At 43.6% G+C, this 19,402-nt stretch overlaps 8 protein-coding genes across 8 annotated transcripts; 3 read left to right on the forward strand and 5 right to left on the reverse strand.

Moving 5' to 3' along the window:
* Nucleotides 1–372: 372 nt before the first annotated feature.
* Nucleotides 373–1,262, forward strand: O0I10_008952 (uncharacterized protein; the record flags this gene model as incomplete). The annotated part of the gene is made up of 2 exons (XM_058488951.1): nt 373–813; nt 873–1,262. The coding sequence occupies 2 exons, from the start codon at nt 373–375 to the stop codon at nt 1,260–1,262; spliced, it is 831 nt and encodes a 276-aa protein (XP_058340371.1).
* Nucleotides 1,263–1,588: 326 nt separating this feature from the next.
* On the reverse strand, nt 1,589–3,659 carry O0I10_008953 (uncharacterized protein; the record flags this gene model as incomplete). Its single annotated transcript, XM_058488952.1, has 6 exons — nt 1,589–1,990; nt 2,052–2,822; nt 2,888–3,056; nt 3,118–3,141; nt 3,217–3,322; nt 3,389–3,659. 6 exons carry the CDS (start codon nt 3,657–3,659, stop codon nt 1,589–1,591), a joined length of 1,743 nt encoding a protein of 580 aa, XP_058340372.1.
* A 115-nt stretch (nt 3,660–3,774) lies between these two features.
* On the forward strand, nt 3,775–5,058 carry O0I10_008954 (uncharacterized protein; the record flags this gene model as incomplete). Its single annotated transcript, XM_058488953.1, has 7 exons — nt 3,775–4,005; nt 4,067–4,096; nt 4,161–4,290; nt 4,347–4,388; nt 4,450–4,500; nt 4,556–4,646; nt 4,707–5,058. 7 exons carry the CDS (start codon nt 3,775–3,777, stop codon nt 5,056–5,058), a joined length of 927 nt encoding a protein of 308 aa, XP_058340373.1.
* An 18-nt stretch (nt 5,059–5,076) lies between these two features.
* Nucleotides 5,077–5,383, reverse strand: O0I10_008955 (uncharacterized protein; the record flags this gene model as incomplete). Its single annotated transcript, XM_058488954.1, has 2 exons — nt 5,077–5,214; nt 5,273–5,383. 2 exons carry the CDS (start codon nt 5,381–5,383, stop codon nt 5,077–5,079), a joined length of 249 nt encoding a protein of 82 aa, XP_058340374.1.
* Nucleotides 5,384–8,029: 2,646 nt separating this feature from the next.
* O0I10_008956 (uncharacterized protein) lies at nt 8,030–10,618 on the forward strand (the record flags this gene model as incomplete). The annotated part of the gene is made up of 13 exons (XM_058488955.1): nt 8,030–8,145; nt 8,208–8,310; nt 8,371–8,459; nt 8,518–8,599; nt 8,656–8,749; nt 8,814–8,864; nt 8,923–9,024; nt 9,080–9,181; nt 9,241–9,460; nt 9,518–9,601; nt 9,653–9,756; nt 9,943–10,100; nt 10,163–10,618. The coding sequence occupies 13 exons, from the start codon at nt 8,030–8,032 to the stop codon at nt 10,616–10,618; spliced, it is 1,761 nt and encodes a 586-aa protein (XP_058340375.1).
* Nucleotides 10,619–10,787: 169 nt separating this feature from the next.
* Nucleotides 10,788–12,364, reverse strand: O0I10_008957 (uncharacterized protein; the record flags this gene model as incomplete). The annotated part of the gene is made up of 3 exons (XM_058488956.1): nt 10,788–11,206; nt 11,277–11,328; nt 11,396–12,364. The coding sequence occupies 3 exons, from the start codon at nt 12,362–12,364 to the stop codon at nt 10,788–10,790; spliced, it is 1,440 nt and encodes a 479-aa protein (XP_058340376.1).
* Nucleotides 12,365–13,634: 1,270 nt separating this feature from the next.
* Nucleotides 13,635–14,547, reverse strand: O0I10_008958 (uncharacterized protein; the record flags this gene model as incomplete). Its single annotated transcript, XM_058488957.1, has 6 exons — nt 13,635–13,817; nt 13,881–13,981; nt 14,051–14,107; nt 14,166–14,330; nt 14,399–14,416; nt 14,484–14,547. The coding sequence occupies 6 exons, from the start codon at nt 14,545–14,547 to the stop codon at nt 13,635–13,637; spliced, it is 588 nt and encodes a 195-aa protein (XP_058340377.1).
* A 1,031-nt stretch (nt 14,548–15,578) lies between these two features.
* On the reverse strand, nt 15,579–16,722 carry O0I10_008959 (ribonucleoside-diphosphate reductase small chain; the record flags this gene model as incomplete). Its single annotated transcript, XM_058488958.1, has 3 exons — nt 15,579–16,150; nt 16,211–16,544; nt 16,603–16,722. 3 exons carry the CDS (start codon nt 16,720–16,722, stop codon nt 15,579–15,581), a joined length of 1,026 nt encoding a protein of 341 aa, XP_058340378.1.
* Between the last annotated feature and the right edge of the window lie 2,680 nt (nt 16,723–19,402).

Raw genomic sequence — 19,402 nt, forward strand, 5'->3', positions numbered from 1 at the left:
ATAAACGGATTAGGTGTTCATATGTTACAAAATTTATGGGTTTTGAATGTATCACGCGGCATCGGCGCTAGTAGGCGTAGTAACTATTTGACCAAACAACACATGCAAGTCATTCCTTGGGATGCGTGATAGACACATGCAAGATGGCGTCCTTACAATATGGTACGATGAATACTATCTATCAGAAGGTGTCTATATATACAATGAAGGAGGGGGTTGTTGTGGAGATCAATAGGCGCGTTAGTCGAAGGACGACGGTTCTTTAAAATCACTTTCACTCCTCTTTCTTTCTTTCTCTCTTTCGTTTATTGCTCACTACTTCTACTACTACTATTACTATCGCATACAACTGTATCGTCATCTCTTGATGCTATGAGCTTGCCGCCATTTCGATTCGATATTGCCCGACATCCTACCAAGGACACCATTAAGATGTTGGCTTCGTTGTTGGAAAAGGTCACCTCTGCCAACGATCGTCTTCATCCAGCACCAGCAGCGAATGGCGATCCACCACGCCATGGACGGTCTCGTAGCTTATCCCATGCATCGCCATACACCTGTTTCCATGCACGTTCCATTCCGAGTATATCGATCCACGCCTACCTTTCGCGAATTTTAAAGTATTGCCCGTGTGCAAACGAGTGTTTTCTTGCTATTCTCGTATATTTTGATCGTCTGTCGAAAACAACACCAGCCTCTCGACAACCATTACGCATCGACTCATATAATATCCATCGACTTGTCATTGCTGCTATCATGGTCTCGAGCAAGCTCATGTCAGATATCTTTTACACAAATACCCGTTACGCCAAAGTAAGTATAGGATCATTGTTGAGGTGGACGTTCAAGATCATTAACGCTACTTGTTGTAGGTGGGTGGATTGCCTGTATCTGAACTCAATGTATTGGAAGTGCAGTTCATTGTGCTCAACGATTATGCGCTCTTTGTCACGGTGGATGAGCTTCAAAATTATGGCGATCAACTACTATTGCATTGGATGAAAGAGCAAGAAGGATACCCAGAAGGTCGTGTTCCACCCCGCATGTCAGCAGTACACGATGCCTTATCATCAACAAAAGAAAACGAACCGCAACAAGAGGAGCAAGATGAATACAGTCGTGTCCACAAGGTAGCAAGACATCTCTCGATCGACAAGGGTGATAATAGAAGACATTCAAAAGAAGAGCAACAGCTTCCAACACCACCAGATTCATCCGCACCTCATCATCCTTCATCATCTTCATCTTCATCGTCGTCATGATACCCAATAATAGCTGGTCTATTTGAGGCAGAGACACACACACACACACACATGCACACCTTCATATTACATCCTCTTTGTTTTGGAATGGTCTAATATCTATATATCTTTATCTACTATCGTTATTTGAAAAGTACCTACATAATGGAGATAATGGGGCTGGTAATAATAGCAAAGTCAAAGGAGTATCCATTCTCCACCATGAACTCTTTATTTCAACAACGAATAAAGAAGCATCCTATACTTTAATTATAGTAGCATGTCCACCATGGGTCATTTGAATTGAGTGTGATGCAAAAACAATCTTTTATTACTCCCTCATCCTCTCACTCACATACAAGCTCATAATCGGCATATCGTGGTTCCCACATGAAATCACGTACAGTTGCTTCGATATCTTTTGGAAGTGCCTTGGCTTCTCCTAATTCGATTGCCTTTTTGGCAACTGCTATGGCCACCTGAACACTAACTTCGCGAGCATCCTTGACATCGGGTAATAAGCTGTGCTTTCTATCTTTGGATTGTGTGGATGGGGAGCATTCACTAATAGCGTTGGCAGCTGCAAAGATCATGGGATCGGTGCAATGTTTAGCTTGACTGACCACACAACCCAAACCAATTCCAGGGAAAACAAACGAGTTGTTGCATTCAGCTACTGCGTACTTATCCCCATTGTACTCCACTGGGTCAAATGGTGATCCCGTTGCAACAAAGACCTTGCCCTTTGTCTATTTTAACGAATGAGCTATTCATCCTTCTTGTCGCCTTTCAAAATAAACATGTGCTTACCCATTTAAAGAGGTCATTTGGCTTAGCTTCATGCAACCTTGTTGGGTTTGATAAAGGGAAAATGATGGGATGATCGCAATGCTGTGCCATTGTCTCCACAATTTCTTGAGTAAATGCACCTGGTTGTGTTGAACATCCAATCAGCACTGTGGGATGCACACGTTTGACAACATCCAGTAATCCTTTGCTCCCATCACCCCATTCTTCTGGATCTCTTGCATATCGCTTTTGTTGTTCAGCCAAGTCGTCCATATCCTTCGTAAGCAAGCCTTCCTTATCCAGGCACCAAATTTGCTTTGCAGCATGCTGTGTCTCCATTCCATCCTTTGTTTCCAAGTAGCTGCGAACTTGATCGGCAATACCCATCCCAGCTGTGCCCGAACCGAAAATCACAAATCGCTGATCTCGCATTTTACCACCTGAAATCTTGAGTGCGGACATGATGGAAGCGATGGTGATGGCACCAGTGCCTTGGATATCATCATTGAACGTTGCCATGACGGGTTGGTACCTCACGAGTAGTTTGCGAGCATTGTGTACACCAAAATCCTCCCAATGTAAAAAGGCGCGTGGAAAATGGGCTCGGACACATTGCGTAAATTTGTCAACAAAGCAATCATAATCATTGCCCTCCACACGTTGATGGCGCCAACCAAGATACAATGGATCGTCAAGCAACTTCTGATTGTTGGTGCCGACATCAAGGACCACTGGAAGTACCCGTGCTGGATTGATACCTGCCATAGCTGTGTATAATACAAGTTTGGCTACCTGGAATAATAATAGCATTACTTAGTAACGTAATAATGATGAAAGGATGTACAAGAATGACGTACGCTGATTGCTACGCCCCCCACGCCTTGATCACCTATGCCCAGAATGGCACCGCTATCTGTCACCACTATGACGTCGACATTTTCTGGAGCAATGCCGTTCTGCAATGCACCTTCGAGGAGAACATGTTCAAGGTTGTCGTCTTCGGGGTAGTTGAGATATACACCACGGCTATGTAATACACACCCATGCGTATTAGATCAATACAAGAGACGATTCTATACACACTTACGGCCTGTGGAAGACATGGGAATAACTATGGTGATGATTACAAGATGATGAGTGAATACACAAGTTTGGATGGTAACGTGGTAGTCTTCTTTAACTTTACCTTGCAATGTATTCACTTTCGGTTGGCGTATAAATGATGGGAAGGATGCTCTCAAGGTTTTGGATCACAAAGTTATAAAAGAGAGTCTCATTTTGGTCATGGATGTCTAACCAAGATTCCAGCATGAGTTTTTTTTTTGTATCGAGATCATCATGTATGTAACCCCACATACTTTGCATAAAGGCATTTTTAATAATGGGACGCTGAAGTTTGTCATATTGCTCCTTCAACCGAGCCGTTTGTTCATCCAACGTATTAATTTTATACGGCAGCATGCCGCATAGCCGAAGCTTTTCGCGTTCTTTCTTGGTAAATGCCGTACCCTTATTGAGAAGAGGTTTATCCAGAATAGCTTGACCAGCTAAGCAAGTCTTTACACGTTCAGGATTGCCTGGTTGATCACCATAAGTATCGACTTTGAGGCTGTGAAATGAAAATGACATGATGAAGAAAAGGGAAGGGAGATCAAAGACCCTTGTGTGTGTGATTGCGCATTGATCACTTAAAGGCAGCTGAGTTATCCCGGCATTTGCCACGGTCCTTCCTTCTTTCCCTATTATGTCCAACCCTTTCGAGGCACCAAAAGCTGATACCCTTGCTGATGCTTTCCCAAACGTTGATCCTGCAATTATCGACGACATTCTGGCATCGGCAAACGACAATTTAGAAGAGGCCTTCGACATGATGCTGAAATTGTCAGATCCAACAGCTCAAACTAGCACTGACCAAACACCACCACTAGCGGCACAACCACGTCCACCGTTGCCGGAGCGACGTCGTCCACCACAGGTATATAGCAACGTACTCGATCTTGCTTATCATCACCCCATTGTAACCTTATTTGATATAGCCAACACGCACCGTATCTGATAATACCAATGTGAGTATACCTCTTTATTCATCCCATTCAAAGACGATCAGCTTATGCCAAGAATCATCATCAGCCTTTTTTGAACGGCACGGGCGGAGGTACCACCAGGGCTCGGCAAGATCTCGCACAATGGCGCCAAGAGCTTGCTAGTAGAAGCAAACAACGACAAGCACAACGACCCAATATGCGTACAGCTTCATCTTGTAAGTACTCTTTCAATGAATCATGGTCTTTAGATTTTACTTACAATCGAAATCAGCGTCATCTTCATTTTCGTCGACCATACCCCAAGATTGGACAGGTAATACAAGGATGTTTGTGTAATTATTCAGATGCTTATTCGAGCTATACCACTTTTGTAGCATACCACTACGATCGCAACCGCATCAGAGATTTCGTCCAAGTAGGAACAGGTAAGCTCTCTTACAAAAAGCACATGCTATTGTATTTACACAAACATTGCAATAGCGAGTGTGCGTAAAGCAGCTTCTTTTTACAACCAAGTAATGACAGATAATCACCAATACATGAGAAATGCTGGCAACGCATCAACGGCATGGTAAGAATATGGGATGATAATAAGGCTAGTGCAAGTATTGATGAATCCATGGGTAAATAGGGCACACAATGCAAGACGACAGCATAGTCCATCATCATCATCATCACTTTCTCTTCCTTCATCCTCACGCATTTCACCGCCACGATCCATAAGCAACCCGTCTTCAGTAGAACGACAATTACCAGCAACACCACCCACCACCACCACCACCACCACCACCACTACAAACAGTAGAACTAATCGCCCATTACCTCCAACACCAGCCACAAATGCTATTGACAGCGATAATCCATTTTCAATGCAAGAGGAACTACCGCCGCCATCCTATGAGGCACATCATCGAGATACCTATGTGGATCCAAGGGACATTGACCGAGTACTAGGAGCACAGCCACAGCGTACCAATACGTAAACACTCCTTTATAGTTATTCAGGCATAATATACACTTGTTACAATATCTGCATCATCCAAGATCACATTGAGACGGTTGGGGACATAGTCACGGGTAGCAGGGGCTCCAGGAGGAAGGACACGGTTTACGGGTGGTAATTGTGAGCGTGGAAATGTCTGTAAAAGTGGTTGTTGTTATAAAGTGAATGATCGCGTTTCATCTTTTTCCACTTACTTGTCCCTCGACATGCATCTCATCATTCTCAACATACTTTTTCCCCAAAAGTCTTTCTTTCCATTCATCCAAATCTGCGGGATTCGTGGGGGCAAAAGCGTTCGGGTCCATAATTCAAGAGAGAAAAAATGCGTCTAAATTTATTCTGCAGGAGGCGCTTTATATAAGACGCGCGTTTAGTGGGTTACACAATGAGCAAAGTCAGGCGACGCGTGTTTGCATGTCGAGTCCAAAACACTCAAGGACCTTTCTTTTTGCATACACATCGCCACAATCAAACGTCATAATGCCTATAAACGAGAGAGAAGGTGGCACAAGGAGATAGCACTACTGCTTCAGCTGATGATGACCGTATTCATAATCTAATAACGGTATGGCATTGAGAATACTAAAAGCAGATTTGGGTCCTTTGTGAGTGAACACAGTGCATGGTTGGTATGATGAAACGCGTCTAATGGTTTATGGGACTCATCTGCAGTACACATTATACATCTCTATTTCAGTTGTCAAGGTAGTCTACTATATCATCGTATCACCTTCCATGATCGCGGAGCTACCTGGTTGCCATGAAACGGTGTCAATGCGACCAAGTGATTGTTGATCATTTCAAAAGATCATGCATATCCACTGCGCATTTACAACACGAAGGGCCTTCTGTGCATCTTCATCTCTCGCCGTATATGATACAGTAACGAGATCTAAATCACTAAAAAGGAGGTGGATTTTACTCTCGAATGTGGCCTTTGTTCAAGGCACAATGAATCAACCAGGCCCTTTCTCTTCCGATCCTTTTCCCTTGATCATAGCATTTACAAGTGGATTACTGCTACAATCCTGCATTCGCCATACCATAATACAATGCGTCACGTGTCCTCACACGACGAAGCCCAACTCAGGAGAATGAAGCTCTCTATTGCTATAGAAACTTAGAAATGGTTGGCCATCGCAAAATCGTATATTGGCTAAAGTAATCCTTTAATCCAACATCATTCACAAGAGATAGATTGAGAGGTACAACGAATTGCTTCAATGAGGAGATGCATCGATTTGGAGAGATTCTATACTTTGGGTGTGTGCATTGTGCAAAGGTGAATGGGTGGACGTGTAGTGATACTTGATGCATGGCGTGTCCAAACATGGACCTGGATGATGATGGTTGTACTTGGTTGACAGGTTGCACAAAGGATGATGATTGCAGCTGCCTTGGAATAGCGAGTAAACTACGGTAATTGGATGAACCAATCGACCAGGATGATAGCATCAGGGTCATGTTGTCAATGGATGCATAACAATGCACTCTTTCCACGCGTTGTATATATCCAGATCCTTCCATCTCATATATCCATATCCATATCCACATCCATAGGAATACGTTTGTATTGTAGTAAGTTGTTACACGTAAATAAAGCTGCTTCTATACAAGGTCTATCTGCTGTCCACATAACGAAGACTATAAGGCACGTTGCTGCTAGTGAAGAACGCTGTTGGAGACAATGGAGTCAAGGCCTTGCTAATAGCAATTGCTGGAATGAATGCTGTTACCATTGGTCGTGGCAGAGGAGTATGCAAGAGCGTGTGCTGTATCAAGGAAAGTGTGTGTTGTAGTGGGGTGTACACGCCATGGACTTGCCATTCAGTCGACGACAATCGGATCAAGCGAAGTGTAGGATTGACATGATGGGTTGAAGCAGGGCAATCGTTCGCAGGTGGTAGTTGTATACTCGAATGGGCAACAGTTGTGAATGGGAGGAAGAGACAAGAAGTTGTGGGAGTGGAAGGAGTGGAAATTATATAGGGCGGACACCTCTTGTACAAATACATGTACACTGCACATGAATCCTTGTTGATATTGAGATTGCCCCTATTGAACATGAAACATTCATACAAGATGCTCTTGGACATGCTGATCAACATTGTTCATTTAAAAGTCGCAGACTTCATTATGAAGATCTTAAACGCGGGGCGGCCCAAACGGAGGAGAGACGATGTACTGCGGGAACATAAGAACGGACGCCCCATCGCCCCGAAGTTGCCCACCTCCAACTTGAAAATTGGTCAGAAGGGTGCTCTCGAACGTGCTGATCAACCTTTTCATAATAAAAAGCTCACGCTTCATTTGAAAATTTGGAATGGGAGCGTCCAAAAGTTTGAAAGACGGAGACATTCGCAGGGTCTGTCTTTCAAGAATTGACACATTCTTTGTTTGAGCGTAGTTCAGCCAAATCATCTCGGATCAAGAAAGTTGAAAGATGGGAATGATGGGCTGGAGCAGGAGAATCGTTCACATGAAATGGATTTTGCAACAACGCTGATTGGAAGGAAGTGGCTGTTAGCTGGCAATTTATGGGCTGAAAATTAAAGAGGATACACTGTTTCCATGGCAGCTTATTACAGAAGGAGTCTCTCGTTGTCAATATGCATGGCTGAGGATTGCAACTCTTATAAGATGACTACTATGGGATTGTAATATGGTTGCATAAACGTGTAAGTTTATTGTAAGATCATTACGCCAAAGATAGCGATTAAGTCATTCAACGAGAAAGCTAAAGTTTACGAACGAAGCAAGCTATCCTGGTTGCTAGTCTTCCTTTTACAAAAGCTGTGATGGGTGTTATAGGGTATCCATGCGATCGCATAAATTGGTTGACAAGCAATGAAGGACCTGGGCGGGAAATGAAAGGCGCATTAGGAGAGTGAAGCGTGGCATGCTCGTTCAACTTACCTTCTCAGTCGAATATCAACCCGTGTCTGCCATCCATGCTGAGAACATGGATCAAACGTCGATTAGCACGCAAGTCGGGCATCTCTCAGTATAATGCAGCACAACGAGAACGCATCGCACAAAGGATTCAAAAGTTCGTTCCACCATTAAGGTAAAAGAGGACCTGAACTCACGATCCAAGCCAAGCATCCCATTAACCCCATGCTACCATAGTCTATTGTTATTCTTTGTGGGCATCGGATGGATTCTACTCTTCCCTCTTCAAGAATTCAATCGAAGGACGTATATCTCTGAAAACGCCTTGTTGCCTGGTCAGGTTCGTTTACAAGCACACACACTTGACATCTTTTCTCTTTTATTGATTGGAACATGATAGGCAAACGCATACTACGGCTATGATGACATGCAAATTGCAGAAAACTACAGATATGAATTGAAGGATGTCCAAAACAAGGATAGTGAAACGTAAGGCATAGTTCGGCGCATGGGTGGAAAGGATGCAATATCTTACGCATTTGTACAGACGCGGTGCGTGGATCCAAACTGAGTTTCAGCGCATGGGCTTCACCAGCACAATACAACGATTTGATCTTGATGGTGAAAAGGTATAAAAGAGGAGTGGTATTGGAAAAGATCATGGATTGACATGTTCAATGTATAGGGAGTCAATGCTTTTGCTGTATATCGTGCACCACGAAGTGATGGAAAAGAAGCTCTGGTTCTAAGTGCACCTTGGATCTCTCGTACCAATGACTGTGAGTATAGACGACTTCATTCACTGGCATGATGCACTTAACAAGTGATTGTTTGTTTGGTTAGATAACACCAATGGCGTCGCTGTTTTGTTGTCCTTGGCCAAATTATTCAAGCGTAAGATGCATGCACGCATGGAGTAGTAGTGGCAAGAGCTCACATGGTACCATAATAGGAAATGTATATTGGTCCAAAGACATCATATTCCTGGTAACAGACAAAGAAATGGCCGGAGCACAAGCATGGGTGGATGCATATCATGGAACAGGTGACCAAGGTATGTAAACAATGAGTGATAGAATTGATTATGGTAATGACACTATAACCTGTAGATGGGTTTTCGGTGGTAATGCCTCGATCTGGAGCTATTCAAGGTGTGGTCAATCTCGACTTCCCAGGCACACACGACTATGAAAGCCTTGGCATCTTTTTCGGTAAGGTTTCGTTTACAAGGATGTGAGAAAATGGCAAAGTTGACTTTTTTGTTTTGAAGAGGGCGTGAATGGACAACTCCCAAACTTGGATTTGATAAACACAATCAATACGGTGACAAACAGGCTTGTTCGCGTCCCATTGACACTCCACGAGGAAACGTCATATCCTTTCAGAGATACAGCTTGGGCCGATTACTTTGAGTCGCTCTATCACATGTTGCGTACGATGCGATATCAGGCTTTGGGGCACCCCTCAAGCGACGCTGGTCTTTATTTGAGGTAGTATATGCAAGAACGAGGAGGGAGGGATTATCCATCAGCTGACAACGTATTTAGATACAAGATCGATGCAGTGACCATTCATGGTATTCGTGGCAGCACCCATCTCAATGCATTATTTGGATTCTTCAAAATTGGAATGTAAGTTGCCTTTGCATATAACCTTGACTGATGGTTGACTCTTCCAAAAAGCTTGATAGAATCCACTTTCCGCAGTCTCAACAACTTGCTGGAGCATTTCCATCAATCGTTCTTCTTCTATCTTTTGCTCAAGCCGAATCGATATGTGTCTATTGGTGATTACATGCCACCTGTCATTCTGTTTGCCTGCAGCTTGGTTTTTCAAATATCCTTTTTTACCACCTCTTTCTTAATGGGGACATGTGTATTGTCTCGTGCTCGGCACTTGCCACTCATGGTTATCGCTCCTTAACTATCACTGCACTCGCTTGTTTTGTATTATATTGAACCCAAGTTACCAGCCGCCAACACGGTGCAAAAGGCATCTCCCACGACCATTCCACCCGCATATACCATTCGAGGTCGCAATGTATCTTTTGCCTTTTTGGTCATGATCATGACGCATCTTGCAGGATTTGTGATCTTTTACATCATGCAATGTCAAGGCTATGCAAGCGAGGTAAAGATGATGGGGTCTGAGGAATGAAAGGAAGAAGAAAAATGACAAAGGATATTGTATAGAATCTCGAGAGCCAATTCATTCTATCCACCTGCGTAGCACATGCACTTGTGATTTGCTCCTTTATTTGGATGTCATTGCACCCATCCTTACAGTATGACGGCCGTATCTTGAAATCATTTTGCTTGGCATTCAGTGGTTTGGTGATATCCACCGTATCGTTGCTCAATTTCAGCTTGGCGGTGGTGACAGCCATTTGCATTGTCCTTCCCTACAGCTTGATCCGATCCACCTCTTCTTGGCTTGGGCGTGTAGTACAATTGGTGATGTTGACGATGCTCTCTCCTTGTGGACTTGCGTTGATGTACGTGACGATCACAGGCCAGTCGTTAGGGGAACTCTTGTCGATCATGATTCGAGACTACCAAATTGTGGACTCATGGCTACTTTTGTACATTTGTATTGGATATTGGCCAACCAATATGGCTATGCAGATCGTTGTTTTCAGTAATCCATAATAGAGAATATCAAACTCTCAGCTTTTTTTCATTTGTACAACAAGAGGAGGAGTAATATGGCAATGATGATGATGAGGATGAATGATTACAAGAGATAGTGAAGGGCTTGGGGGTGGAAAGGGAAAAGAATACAGTAAGATAAGATGGTAAATGATATAAGCAAAAGGGTTCAAAATCTGCTGATGGGAGGCTTTTGGGCCGTTGCACAATGCCAATTGGTATATGTTTGACCCTGACGCCATTCTTCGGGTAGGCCAATAATGTAATTATTATACTTATCAGTCGATAGATTCATGACCAAAGAGAGCCAGGGTCGTAAAGATTGCAACAAGAACAAGTATTGGCTTGCTGCCAACCTTGCAAGTTCCGAACGAATGCGTTTTTGTTTTTGTTGATGAGCAAGTTCACTTGGCGTTAAGGTTGAAGGGTCATTTTGTTTTTCCTTCTCAGCTTGCTGCTCCTTGTCCCATCCTAATGGGAAGGATTGAAATTGACTTTGGACCCGCCTGAACCCATTCACCGCTAATAATGTAGATAAATGACGGGCAATATGGGGTTCCTGATGACGAAGGGCCATTCCTTCAAGCACTATAATGATTCCCACGCTGTTGTCAGCAACATGGGTAACACAGATATGCAACATGATGGGATTACTTACATTTGTCATTCATGGCACATTCCATACGCATACTGCTTTTGGTTTCCACGTCCTATAATGTAATAACGTACGATGAATAAACATACATGTTATACGCGTGGGGTGTACAAAGATCTTACCGATTCGACCAACTCGACCCATCCACCTGGTTTAAGGATACGCATGTACTCGTTGATAAGACGTGTCCACATGTCAGTGGTGAGTGCCCAATTGAAATCACGCTGATAGATGAAATCAAAGCTGTTGTCAGGAAATGGCAGAGTGCCATCCTCTCCAATAGTGTATTGACGAAAATGGCAGTTCTTGGGCTTGATGTCTTGTGGAAAGAAATCATCTTTATCAATACCGATAAATGTTGCTTTTGGAAAGGAAGTGGCCATCTCCATGGTCCATGCACCAGGACCACATCCGACATCCAATACTACGATGTTGGATTTGGCGCCAAAGCTGTTGCTATTGTCGAGAGATACAGGAGCATTGTAATCCACACCTCCAAACATCATGCGTAGCAAGTAATGTTGAGCAACCAATCGATCTTGTTCGGTATGATTTTGCTCAAGGATGTATCCCCATGCATTAGCGTGGTGTTGTTGTTGACGTTGACGTTTCATTCTGAGATTGGCTGAGCTGATCATAGTGCGCAAAGAAGGCGATGCCCTGAGATTTGGAGGTGAAGGTGGTAGTTGCAATGTTGAAGATGGGCGTCGTATGTCATGGATGGTGGATGCTGGTGTGGTAGGACGCTTGTTGGGTATACTTGCTAAAATGGATCCAACAGAAGGTGACTTGGGATGGCATGATAATTGATGGTGCATGATACTAGGACGTGGAGTGGGTGGCAAAGGTGCACGTGGTGGTGGAGTAGGCACAGCTCGCTGTCGTATGCTCTTTTCAGCACTGTTATTACGTCGCAAATTGCTGATGGCTTCTTCAGACACAGGAGTAACTTCACTAGAGGTAGCAGAGGATGAACGTGATCGCATCATCAACGGTGGCAAAGCATAATCCATAGGACGCATTGGCATCAGCTTGTCAACCGCTGCATGAAAAGGTTCTTGATCAGCCATAGGATAATAGCTTGACAGCATTTTGTGTGTAATGATGTGTGTCGTTTGTGGTGCTTGTTGTCGATAAAAAGACAAGGTGAAGGGAAAAAAAGAGAGAAAAAGGGAAGAGCACGGATGGAGTAACAAGTTTTTATTTGGCTTTCTGTTGCTGCAATTGACAATTTAGGGGTGACAAAGAAGGGGAATACCGCTTTTATGAAATCCAAGCGATGGAGAAAGGGATCATTTGCAGGCAGCGTCTTTTTTGGGGGGAGTTGTACAAGGTGCGTAATTACTCTTTGGTAGCATGCTGTGACACTGCATGCCCGACCACACTGTTGGATTTCGGCCAATGGACATGTTTGCATTACGTTCCTCTCCATATGGTCGTGCACACGATTGCTGTCTCTGGTAGAACCTATCGTCGATCTTTTACACACACACGCATACCGTTTTCTAGTGATTTCAAGATCCCCCCAAAATCAGACCCGAGTCGTGATGTAGGTCATTGTCTTTGTTTCTTACTTGCAGCAAAAACAGGATCCTTTTTCTTCCATCAAGCCGGGCATGCATCAATATCTAAATCGGTGCTATGCAGCTGCTACCCACTACTGCGTTCCTCCTCAACCTGTTATTATTTGCTGCTCAGCGACGTTGTTGATTTATCATACTTGTCACACCAAGTGCAAAATATAGAACTACAGCAAGATGCACGAGCCAGAAAGTAAAAGTCTTGATCCACCGGTAACATGCTTAATTTGGCATAGTGGAGCTTCCAAGCCAAATAGAGGCCGTGGTCGAGAATGCGTTACACAGCGTTGTTTGTTCTACTATGGTTGACTCCTCTCCTCTCCTTCTCTCATTCTCTTTGCTCTCCGCACAAACGTATGTAGCATTACACTCCTTGCAAAATGTACGCATGTTACTGCAATGTTTTAGATCATCATCCATGTGTGCGTGTGTGCGTGTGTATGTGTTACACATCTCTCCCTTTTCACTCTCTTGTGTTTATAAACGAAGCCTGTAAGGGCCATTACACAAACGCATGGGCAGCCACTGATCGACAAGCATACGTACGTAAAAACAAGATGACATGGATTGTGTTCGATCACATACAGTCAAGATCATCCTTCTCCCAATAGGATGCCCATATCATCCATCATTTGTGTTGATCAGCAGTCATTGTAGATCACGGCTTGCTATTCCTTACGACCCGAGTACCCCAATACTTTGTAAACAACAAATGACATAATCATCCTCCATGTTTTTTTGAGTCCTCTTTGTTCAATGATATAATGAATGTCATACATATTTACAATGGTGAAGCAATGTTTTCCTTCTCGTTGACTTCTACAGGTTGAGGTACGGAGGATGATGAGCGTTGGTTGACGTTTGATAAGTAAGCGTTCCATCCAATTGCCACCACGTTAGTCACCGCCAGGCGATAATAAAGGGGAACAGCGTAGAAATTGACGAGCTGTACTGCTGGCCATAGCTATTGTATGTAATCGGTATTAGTCGGGGAGTACATACACATTATTAGTATCCGCATAATCACCTTATAATTGGCAAGAACCGCTGTGGTGTAGCCTTGCTGCAATTTCTCCTTGATCTCATTCACCGACTTGCCTTCCAATAGACCCTGAGCTGAGAAAAAGACTAATATGCAGAGAAGTCAGCTATGTACAATGCATATCACCCACAACATCATTACTACTTTAGCCTTACTTCCGATAAAAACAGGAGCACAAAGGAATTGATCCACTGCCACCTTCTTCACCAATGCTATTTATAATCGTTCTTAATGCCGGATACCAGATGCATATAATGAACATTCACTTACCTTTAATAGGTGTTGATCCCTTGACATTTAGCTCGAGGAATCGGTACCAGTTACCCAATACAGGGCCTGCAAAGCATCCACCGAATACTGCCATACGCATTGTTCTTGAGGTATCATGGTTATCCATCCCTTTACGTTCCACGTATTGCTGGGCAACCACATCCCCTACATTCATGCTGTTAGCAACCACCATCGCTGTATCCAACCTACACTGCCAGCCCGTTTGTAGGTACCTGTTGCAAAAAGAAAAGCTATCCATGTACAGAATGAGCTCAATGGAACATGTGCATTTGGCTTGACCCATTTCAGTCCACGTACCGGTGGTGATGCTTTGTACCAGGATCGGCTGTCGAGCGAGTAGCTTGTTATACAGCTTCCACATACTACGTTTCTTGTTCCAGGAATAAAGTTGAAGCAACGAAAAGTTACCCCTTTTATCATTGCAAAGTCGGGGAAGAAAACGGGATCACAGGTTCCGTGGAAGCCAGCTTCCGTTTCATAGCAGGTTTATGCCGTCGGTAGTTCAAGTAGATGACAAAGTCTATACAGCTGGGAAAAATAAAGCATAAGAACTTGAGCTCTTCAGCTCTGATATTGAAGCTAGAGCTTGTAGAGTGAGGGAAGATAATAGTCTAAGGACCTAAGGACATTGCCAGATGCCTTAATTGGGTTATGCCCATTGTTGATTTATGACTACCATTAAACCAAGGCTCTTTGTTAGAGAACCAGTAGGCTTGATTCTCCACCATGGTCAAATCATACGCTCACTATCATAACCCCATCATGTTAATGTGCGTATCATAATGGTGGGTAGATTAGAGCTGAGCTATGTGCTGATCTTTAGCTCTTCATTGTTTATCACGCTTTCATTGTGATGAGGTATTGTTATACCTTTTTGGAGATTGTGTACCTTTCTTTATTAGTGCTTTTGTATTCCCAATTACGTTGATTAGGACTCTATCGCCGAAGGGATCGACCAGGTGCCACTTAAACGAAGAATCAATGACGCTGCAAAGGAGGCGGCAAATCATGCCGTGGATCTATTAGCCACGAAGCCAAAGGTGTATATGAAGCCAAAGGCCGCTATCAATGCTGTGGCATCACTAGAGAAGGGCTGTTTTGGTGGATCCTTTCGATGTACCTGGCACCAACTAGGCTCCTCTCAAAAGGGTACGAGGTTGAAATGGAATCACTGTACCTGACGACACAAACAATATTATGGCTATCCTCAGCTTGCTTCATTACGCAAATTAGACATGTACAGATGCAGGTGCTGTATCAATGCTTTAATGATGAATAAAAAGATGCCACATTTAATGTATCCAAAGTGAGAGTAGTATTAGCATAATGCATATGATGGGATGAAATGTAAAATGTAATAAGAACATGAGGGGATAAGGTGCGTTTGTATCGTTAAAAGTCGGCATCAAGGGTGAATTCCTTTTCTGCAGGAGCCTTGTTCATGACACCAGCACGTTGATAATCTGACACTCGCTTCTCAAAGAAATTGGTTTTGCCTTGAAGAGAAATCATGTCCATGAAATCGAATGGGTTGGTCGAATGATAATGCTTGTCTACACCAAGAGCCACCAAAAGACGATCCGCCACAAATTCAATATACTGGCACATGAGCTTGGCATTCATACCAATCAACGAAACCGGTAAAGCGTCTGTCAGGAACTCTTGCTCAATAGTGACAGCTTCGATGATGATATCCCGGATACGATCATGAGATGGTTGATGACGCAAATGGGAGAACAAGAGACATGCAAAATCGGTATGTAAACCTTCATCACGAGAAATGAGTTCGTTGCTGAATGTCAAACCCGGCATCAAGCCACGCTTTTTGAGCCAAAAGATAGAAGCGAAGGAACCAGAAAAGAAAATGCCTTCCACTGCAGCGAATGCCACTAAGCGTTCAGCAAAAGAGCCATTGGAAGAGATCCATCGAAATGCCCATTCGGCCTTTTTCTTGATACAAGGTACTATAGGATACCATCAGATACGTTGCCCAACCAACCAAATAATTGAATCAGCCGACTTACTGGTTTCAATAGCATCAAAGAGCATTTCCTTTTCTTGAGGATCCTTGATATACGTATCGATCAAAAGACTGTAGGTCTCAGAGTGGATGTTCTCAATCATGATCTGGAATCCATAAAAGCACTTGGCTTCGGCAATTTGCACCTCGTTGCAGAAACGCTCCACCAAGTTCTCATTGACAATACCATCCGAGCTGGCAAAGAAAGCAAGCACTCGAGAGATAAAGAAGCGTTCGTCCTCTGTCATTCGATTCTCCCAGTCGTTTTGGTCCTTTGAAAGATCAATTTCTTCCGCTGTCCAGAAAGAAGCCTCTGCCTTTTTGTAAAACTGCCAGATCTATAGCCGATCGCTTAGCATAAAGAGTCATTTCCCACCATGCCAATTGAATGTATACCTCATGGTACTTTATAGGGAAGAGACAAAATCGTCTTGGGTTATCCTTCAGGATCTCTTCTTCTTCATTAAACTTGCTATACGACTTGGTTGTCATGTCGGTGGTGTCGTTGATCGTCATGCGGGCTTGTCTTATCAGGGGTGTTGGTTGGGCTGTGATAGAAAGGACAAAAAAAGTGAACGCGCTTGCTGCGCTCTTTTTTTTTCTTTGACGTGATGATCCCGATCTCCGCGCATAAACGAATGTTGACAGTGATGATGTTTCTTATGAAGGTCCAATGGGTGCAAGATGATGATAAGATAGGAGAGCTGAAAGTACTAATGAGCTTGACATGTATATGCAGGTGTACAGATGTACCAACATCGATCTTGGGAAGCCATCATATCATCACATGTGGTGGCAGGGAACATTTACGCTTGTTGTCAGCATTGTTTATCGGTGACACTCACACAAACATCCTCATACAACGTCTTACTTTTTGCTCAACTTGAACATAGCAAGTAATTTATGGATGTTGTCATTGTTTGATTTTGGATATGTATGTTGATGGGTCACACATCCTGAAACTCAATGGAGGAATCACTTCACTTTTTCTCTTCTCAAGGTCATCCCGCTCCCCTTATTATATCACAAGCGCCATATACTTCTCGCATGACTGATTACCGGTCCACCTTTATTATTCCATCTTCGAAGCAATAGTATGTAATCCACAAGCTAGCAAACTCCAAGCGTGTAATAAATAAACAATGCTTTATTTCATCTAGCTATCTTGCTACATTGCCACCATCGTCGTCTTTGTCCTCCGTCATCATTCGTACTCGTACTCGTGCTCGTCAGCAGTCGTCAATCTCATCGTCACCCAATATCCAAAACACACAAGTAGAAAAGAATGGGATCTTGCAGGTTTCCTTTTGAATTTCGTTGTCGTTATCATTGACATTGCTGTGAATGTGGTAATCATCGTAATGGTCCTCTCTATAAATAAAAAGCAGCCAAGTTAGACCATCTGATACCGGGAATGATGATGATTTGGTATACCGCTAGGCGATCCTCTCTAAGGGAAGAAAGCAAATCAGAAGGAATTCACAAACCAAATCACCACCATACGAGCAACGTCGAGTGATCCCTTGTTCTTGAAAAAGCACTGCACGAATCACGCAAGGCCGGTTCGATCCATGGCAAGGAAGGACATCACTTACCTAGAGTCCAGGCACATAGTTGTTCTCATTCATCCTCTCCAAAGAAAGAATGATCCCCAAGCCTTCCAATCATTTCCCACCTCATGAAAAGAAACCCTCAAAGGAAAGAACGAGCCTATCAAGAGAAGAGCGTGTTGGTTCAACACATTCACGAGCTGTTGCAAATCCCCTTTTACCTCAACACGGTGACCATGCTCTTCCAAAAACCCATCGTCATCGACCCATCAAGTCAAACGCTGGCCTATAGAGCCCTGGACGCGTTCCAAGAAGCTTTTCCAGCACACTTGGCTAGTGCAGAGCGACGCAGCGGCCACTTGATACAGGCTGGGACTTGAACCCAAAGAGATGATGATGATGCCCCAAGTTGCATTGCCTGACCAAAGAAACCTATTCAATTCATTATTAGCACACACATACAATAAACGCCCTTTTCATTGTTTGTTTCATTGACTTGCCTTTTCCATGTACACAAAGGCCCGTTGTTGTTGGTTACTGGAAACCGAAAACCATGGTGTAGTATAGTTGAGCAGAAACAAAACGGCAAACCAGCCAACGTCTTGAAACCAAACTTGCCCTCTATACAAGCTGACGCGTCAATGGAACCAATTCGGCTGCAACATTGGACTCTGAATGTACCTGTTGACACCAAGCGTAGAGCGGGAATAGCAACGAGCAAAAGGAATCGCCATGGCAACCACCAACCACCAACCACGCTCATTCCTCAGCACTTGGACACACACTCACTCCCTGACAATGCATGTTCAGAACTACATTAACACCTCACAGCCAACATTAGCACTTTTTTGTAATACATTACCTTGATCGAGATGTCGTGAATGGAATAAGGAAAGGTGGGAGAAAAAGAAGAGAAGCGTTGTCTCAAGTCGTGGAGCTGCTGTCCCTCAAGTTTAAATCCCCCTACTGCTATTACACTGAGGCCACTCAATGACCCCCCACACACCCATCCAACCATCGTCATCATCACCCTCACGATAGACAATAGGTACACGTAAATAAAAGACATGATCCTCACGTATAGCAAAAGGGTGTGTGTCATTTCACACTTTACATGATAATGATGATCCAACAACAGCCATTACCTTACTACCAGGTTAGCTCGGATCATGGAAGTTAAATGATGGGCATGCTGGGCTGGAGCAGGACAATCGTTCGTATGCATTGGATTGGGCAACAATGGAGAATGGGAGGACTAAGGTTATTAGCTGGCATTTTGAACTATTCCTAAATAGTGTACAAGAATCATGCATCGCCTGTGCTGAATGACTCAAGTTACACAAACACGTCCTCTGCATCTTTTGCTCTATTATAGTCATACTACTTTGCATTAAACAAAGACCACTTCTCATATAGCATCACGCTTACAACATAGTAAAAACATAAAGACGCCTGTATCTCTAAACTTTACAATCAAACGTGGGGTTTTGAATAGAGCAATGTGCTCGGCTTGGCCAACTGCACCTTGGGTGCCAGTTTCACGATCAAGCTTGCCAATCCCAGATTTCGCAATGTCTCCACCAGCCAAACTGGATCTGGGGGTCGACCTCTTCGACGACGACGACCAAAAAAATATTTTTTGGGCT

This window comes from Lichtheimia ornata (assembly GCF_029851405.1).
Source record: "Lichtheimia ornata isolate CBS 291.66 chromosome Unknown scaffold00049, whole genome shotgun sequence".
In the NCBI taxonomy this organism is placed as follows: Eukaryota; Fungi; Mucoromycota; class Mucoromycetes; order Mucorales; family Lichtheimiaceae; genus Lichtheimia; species Lichtheimia ornata.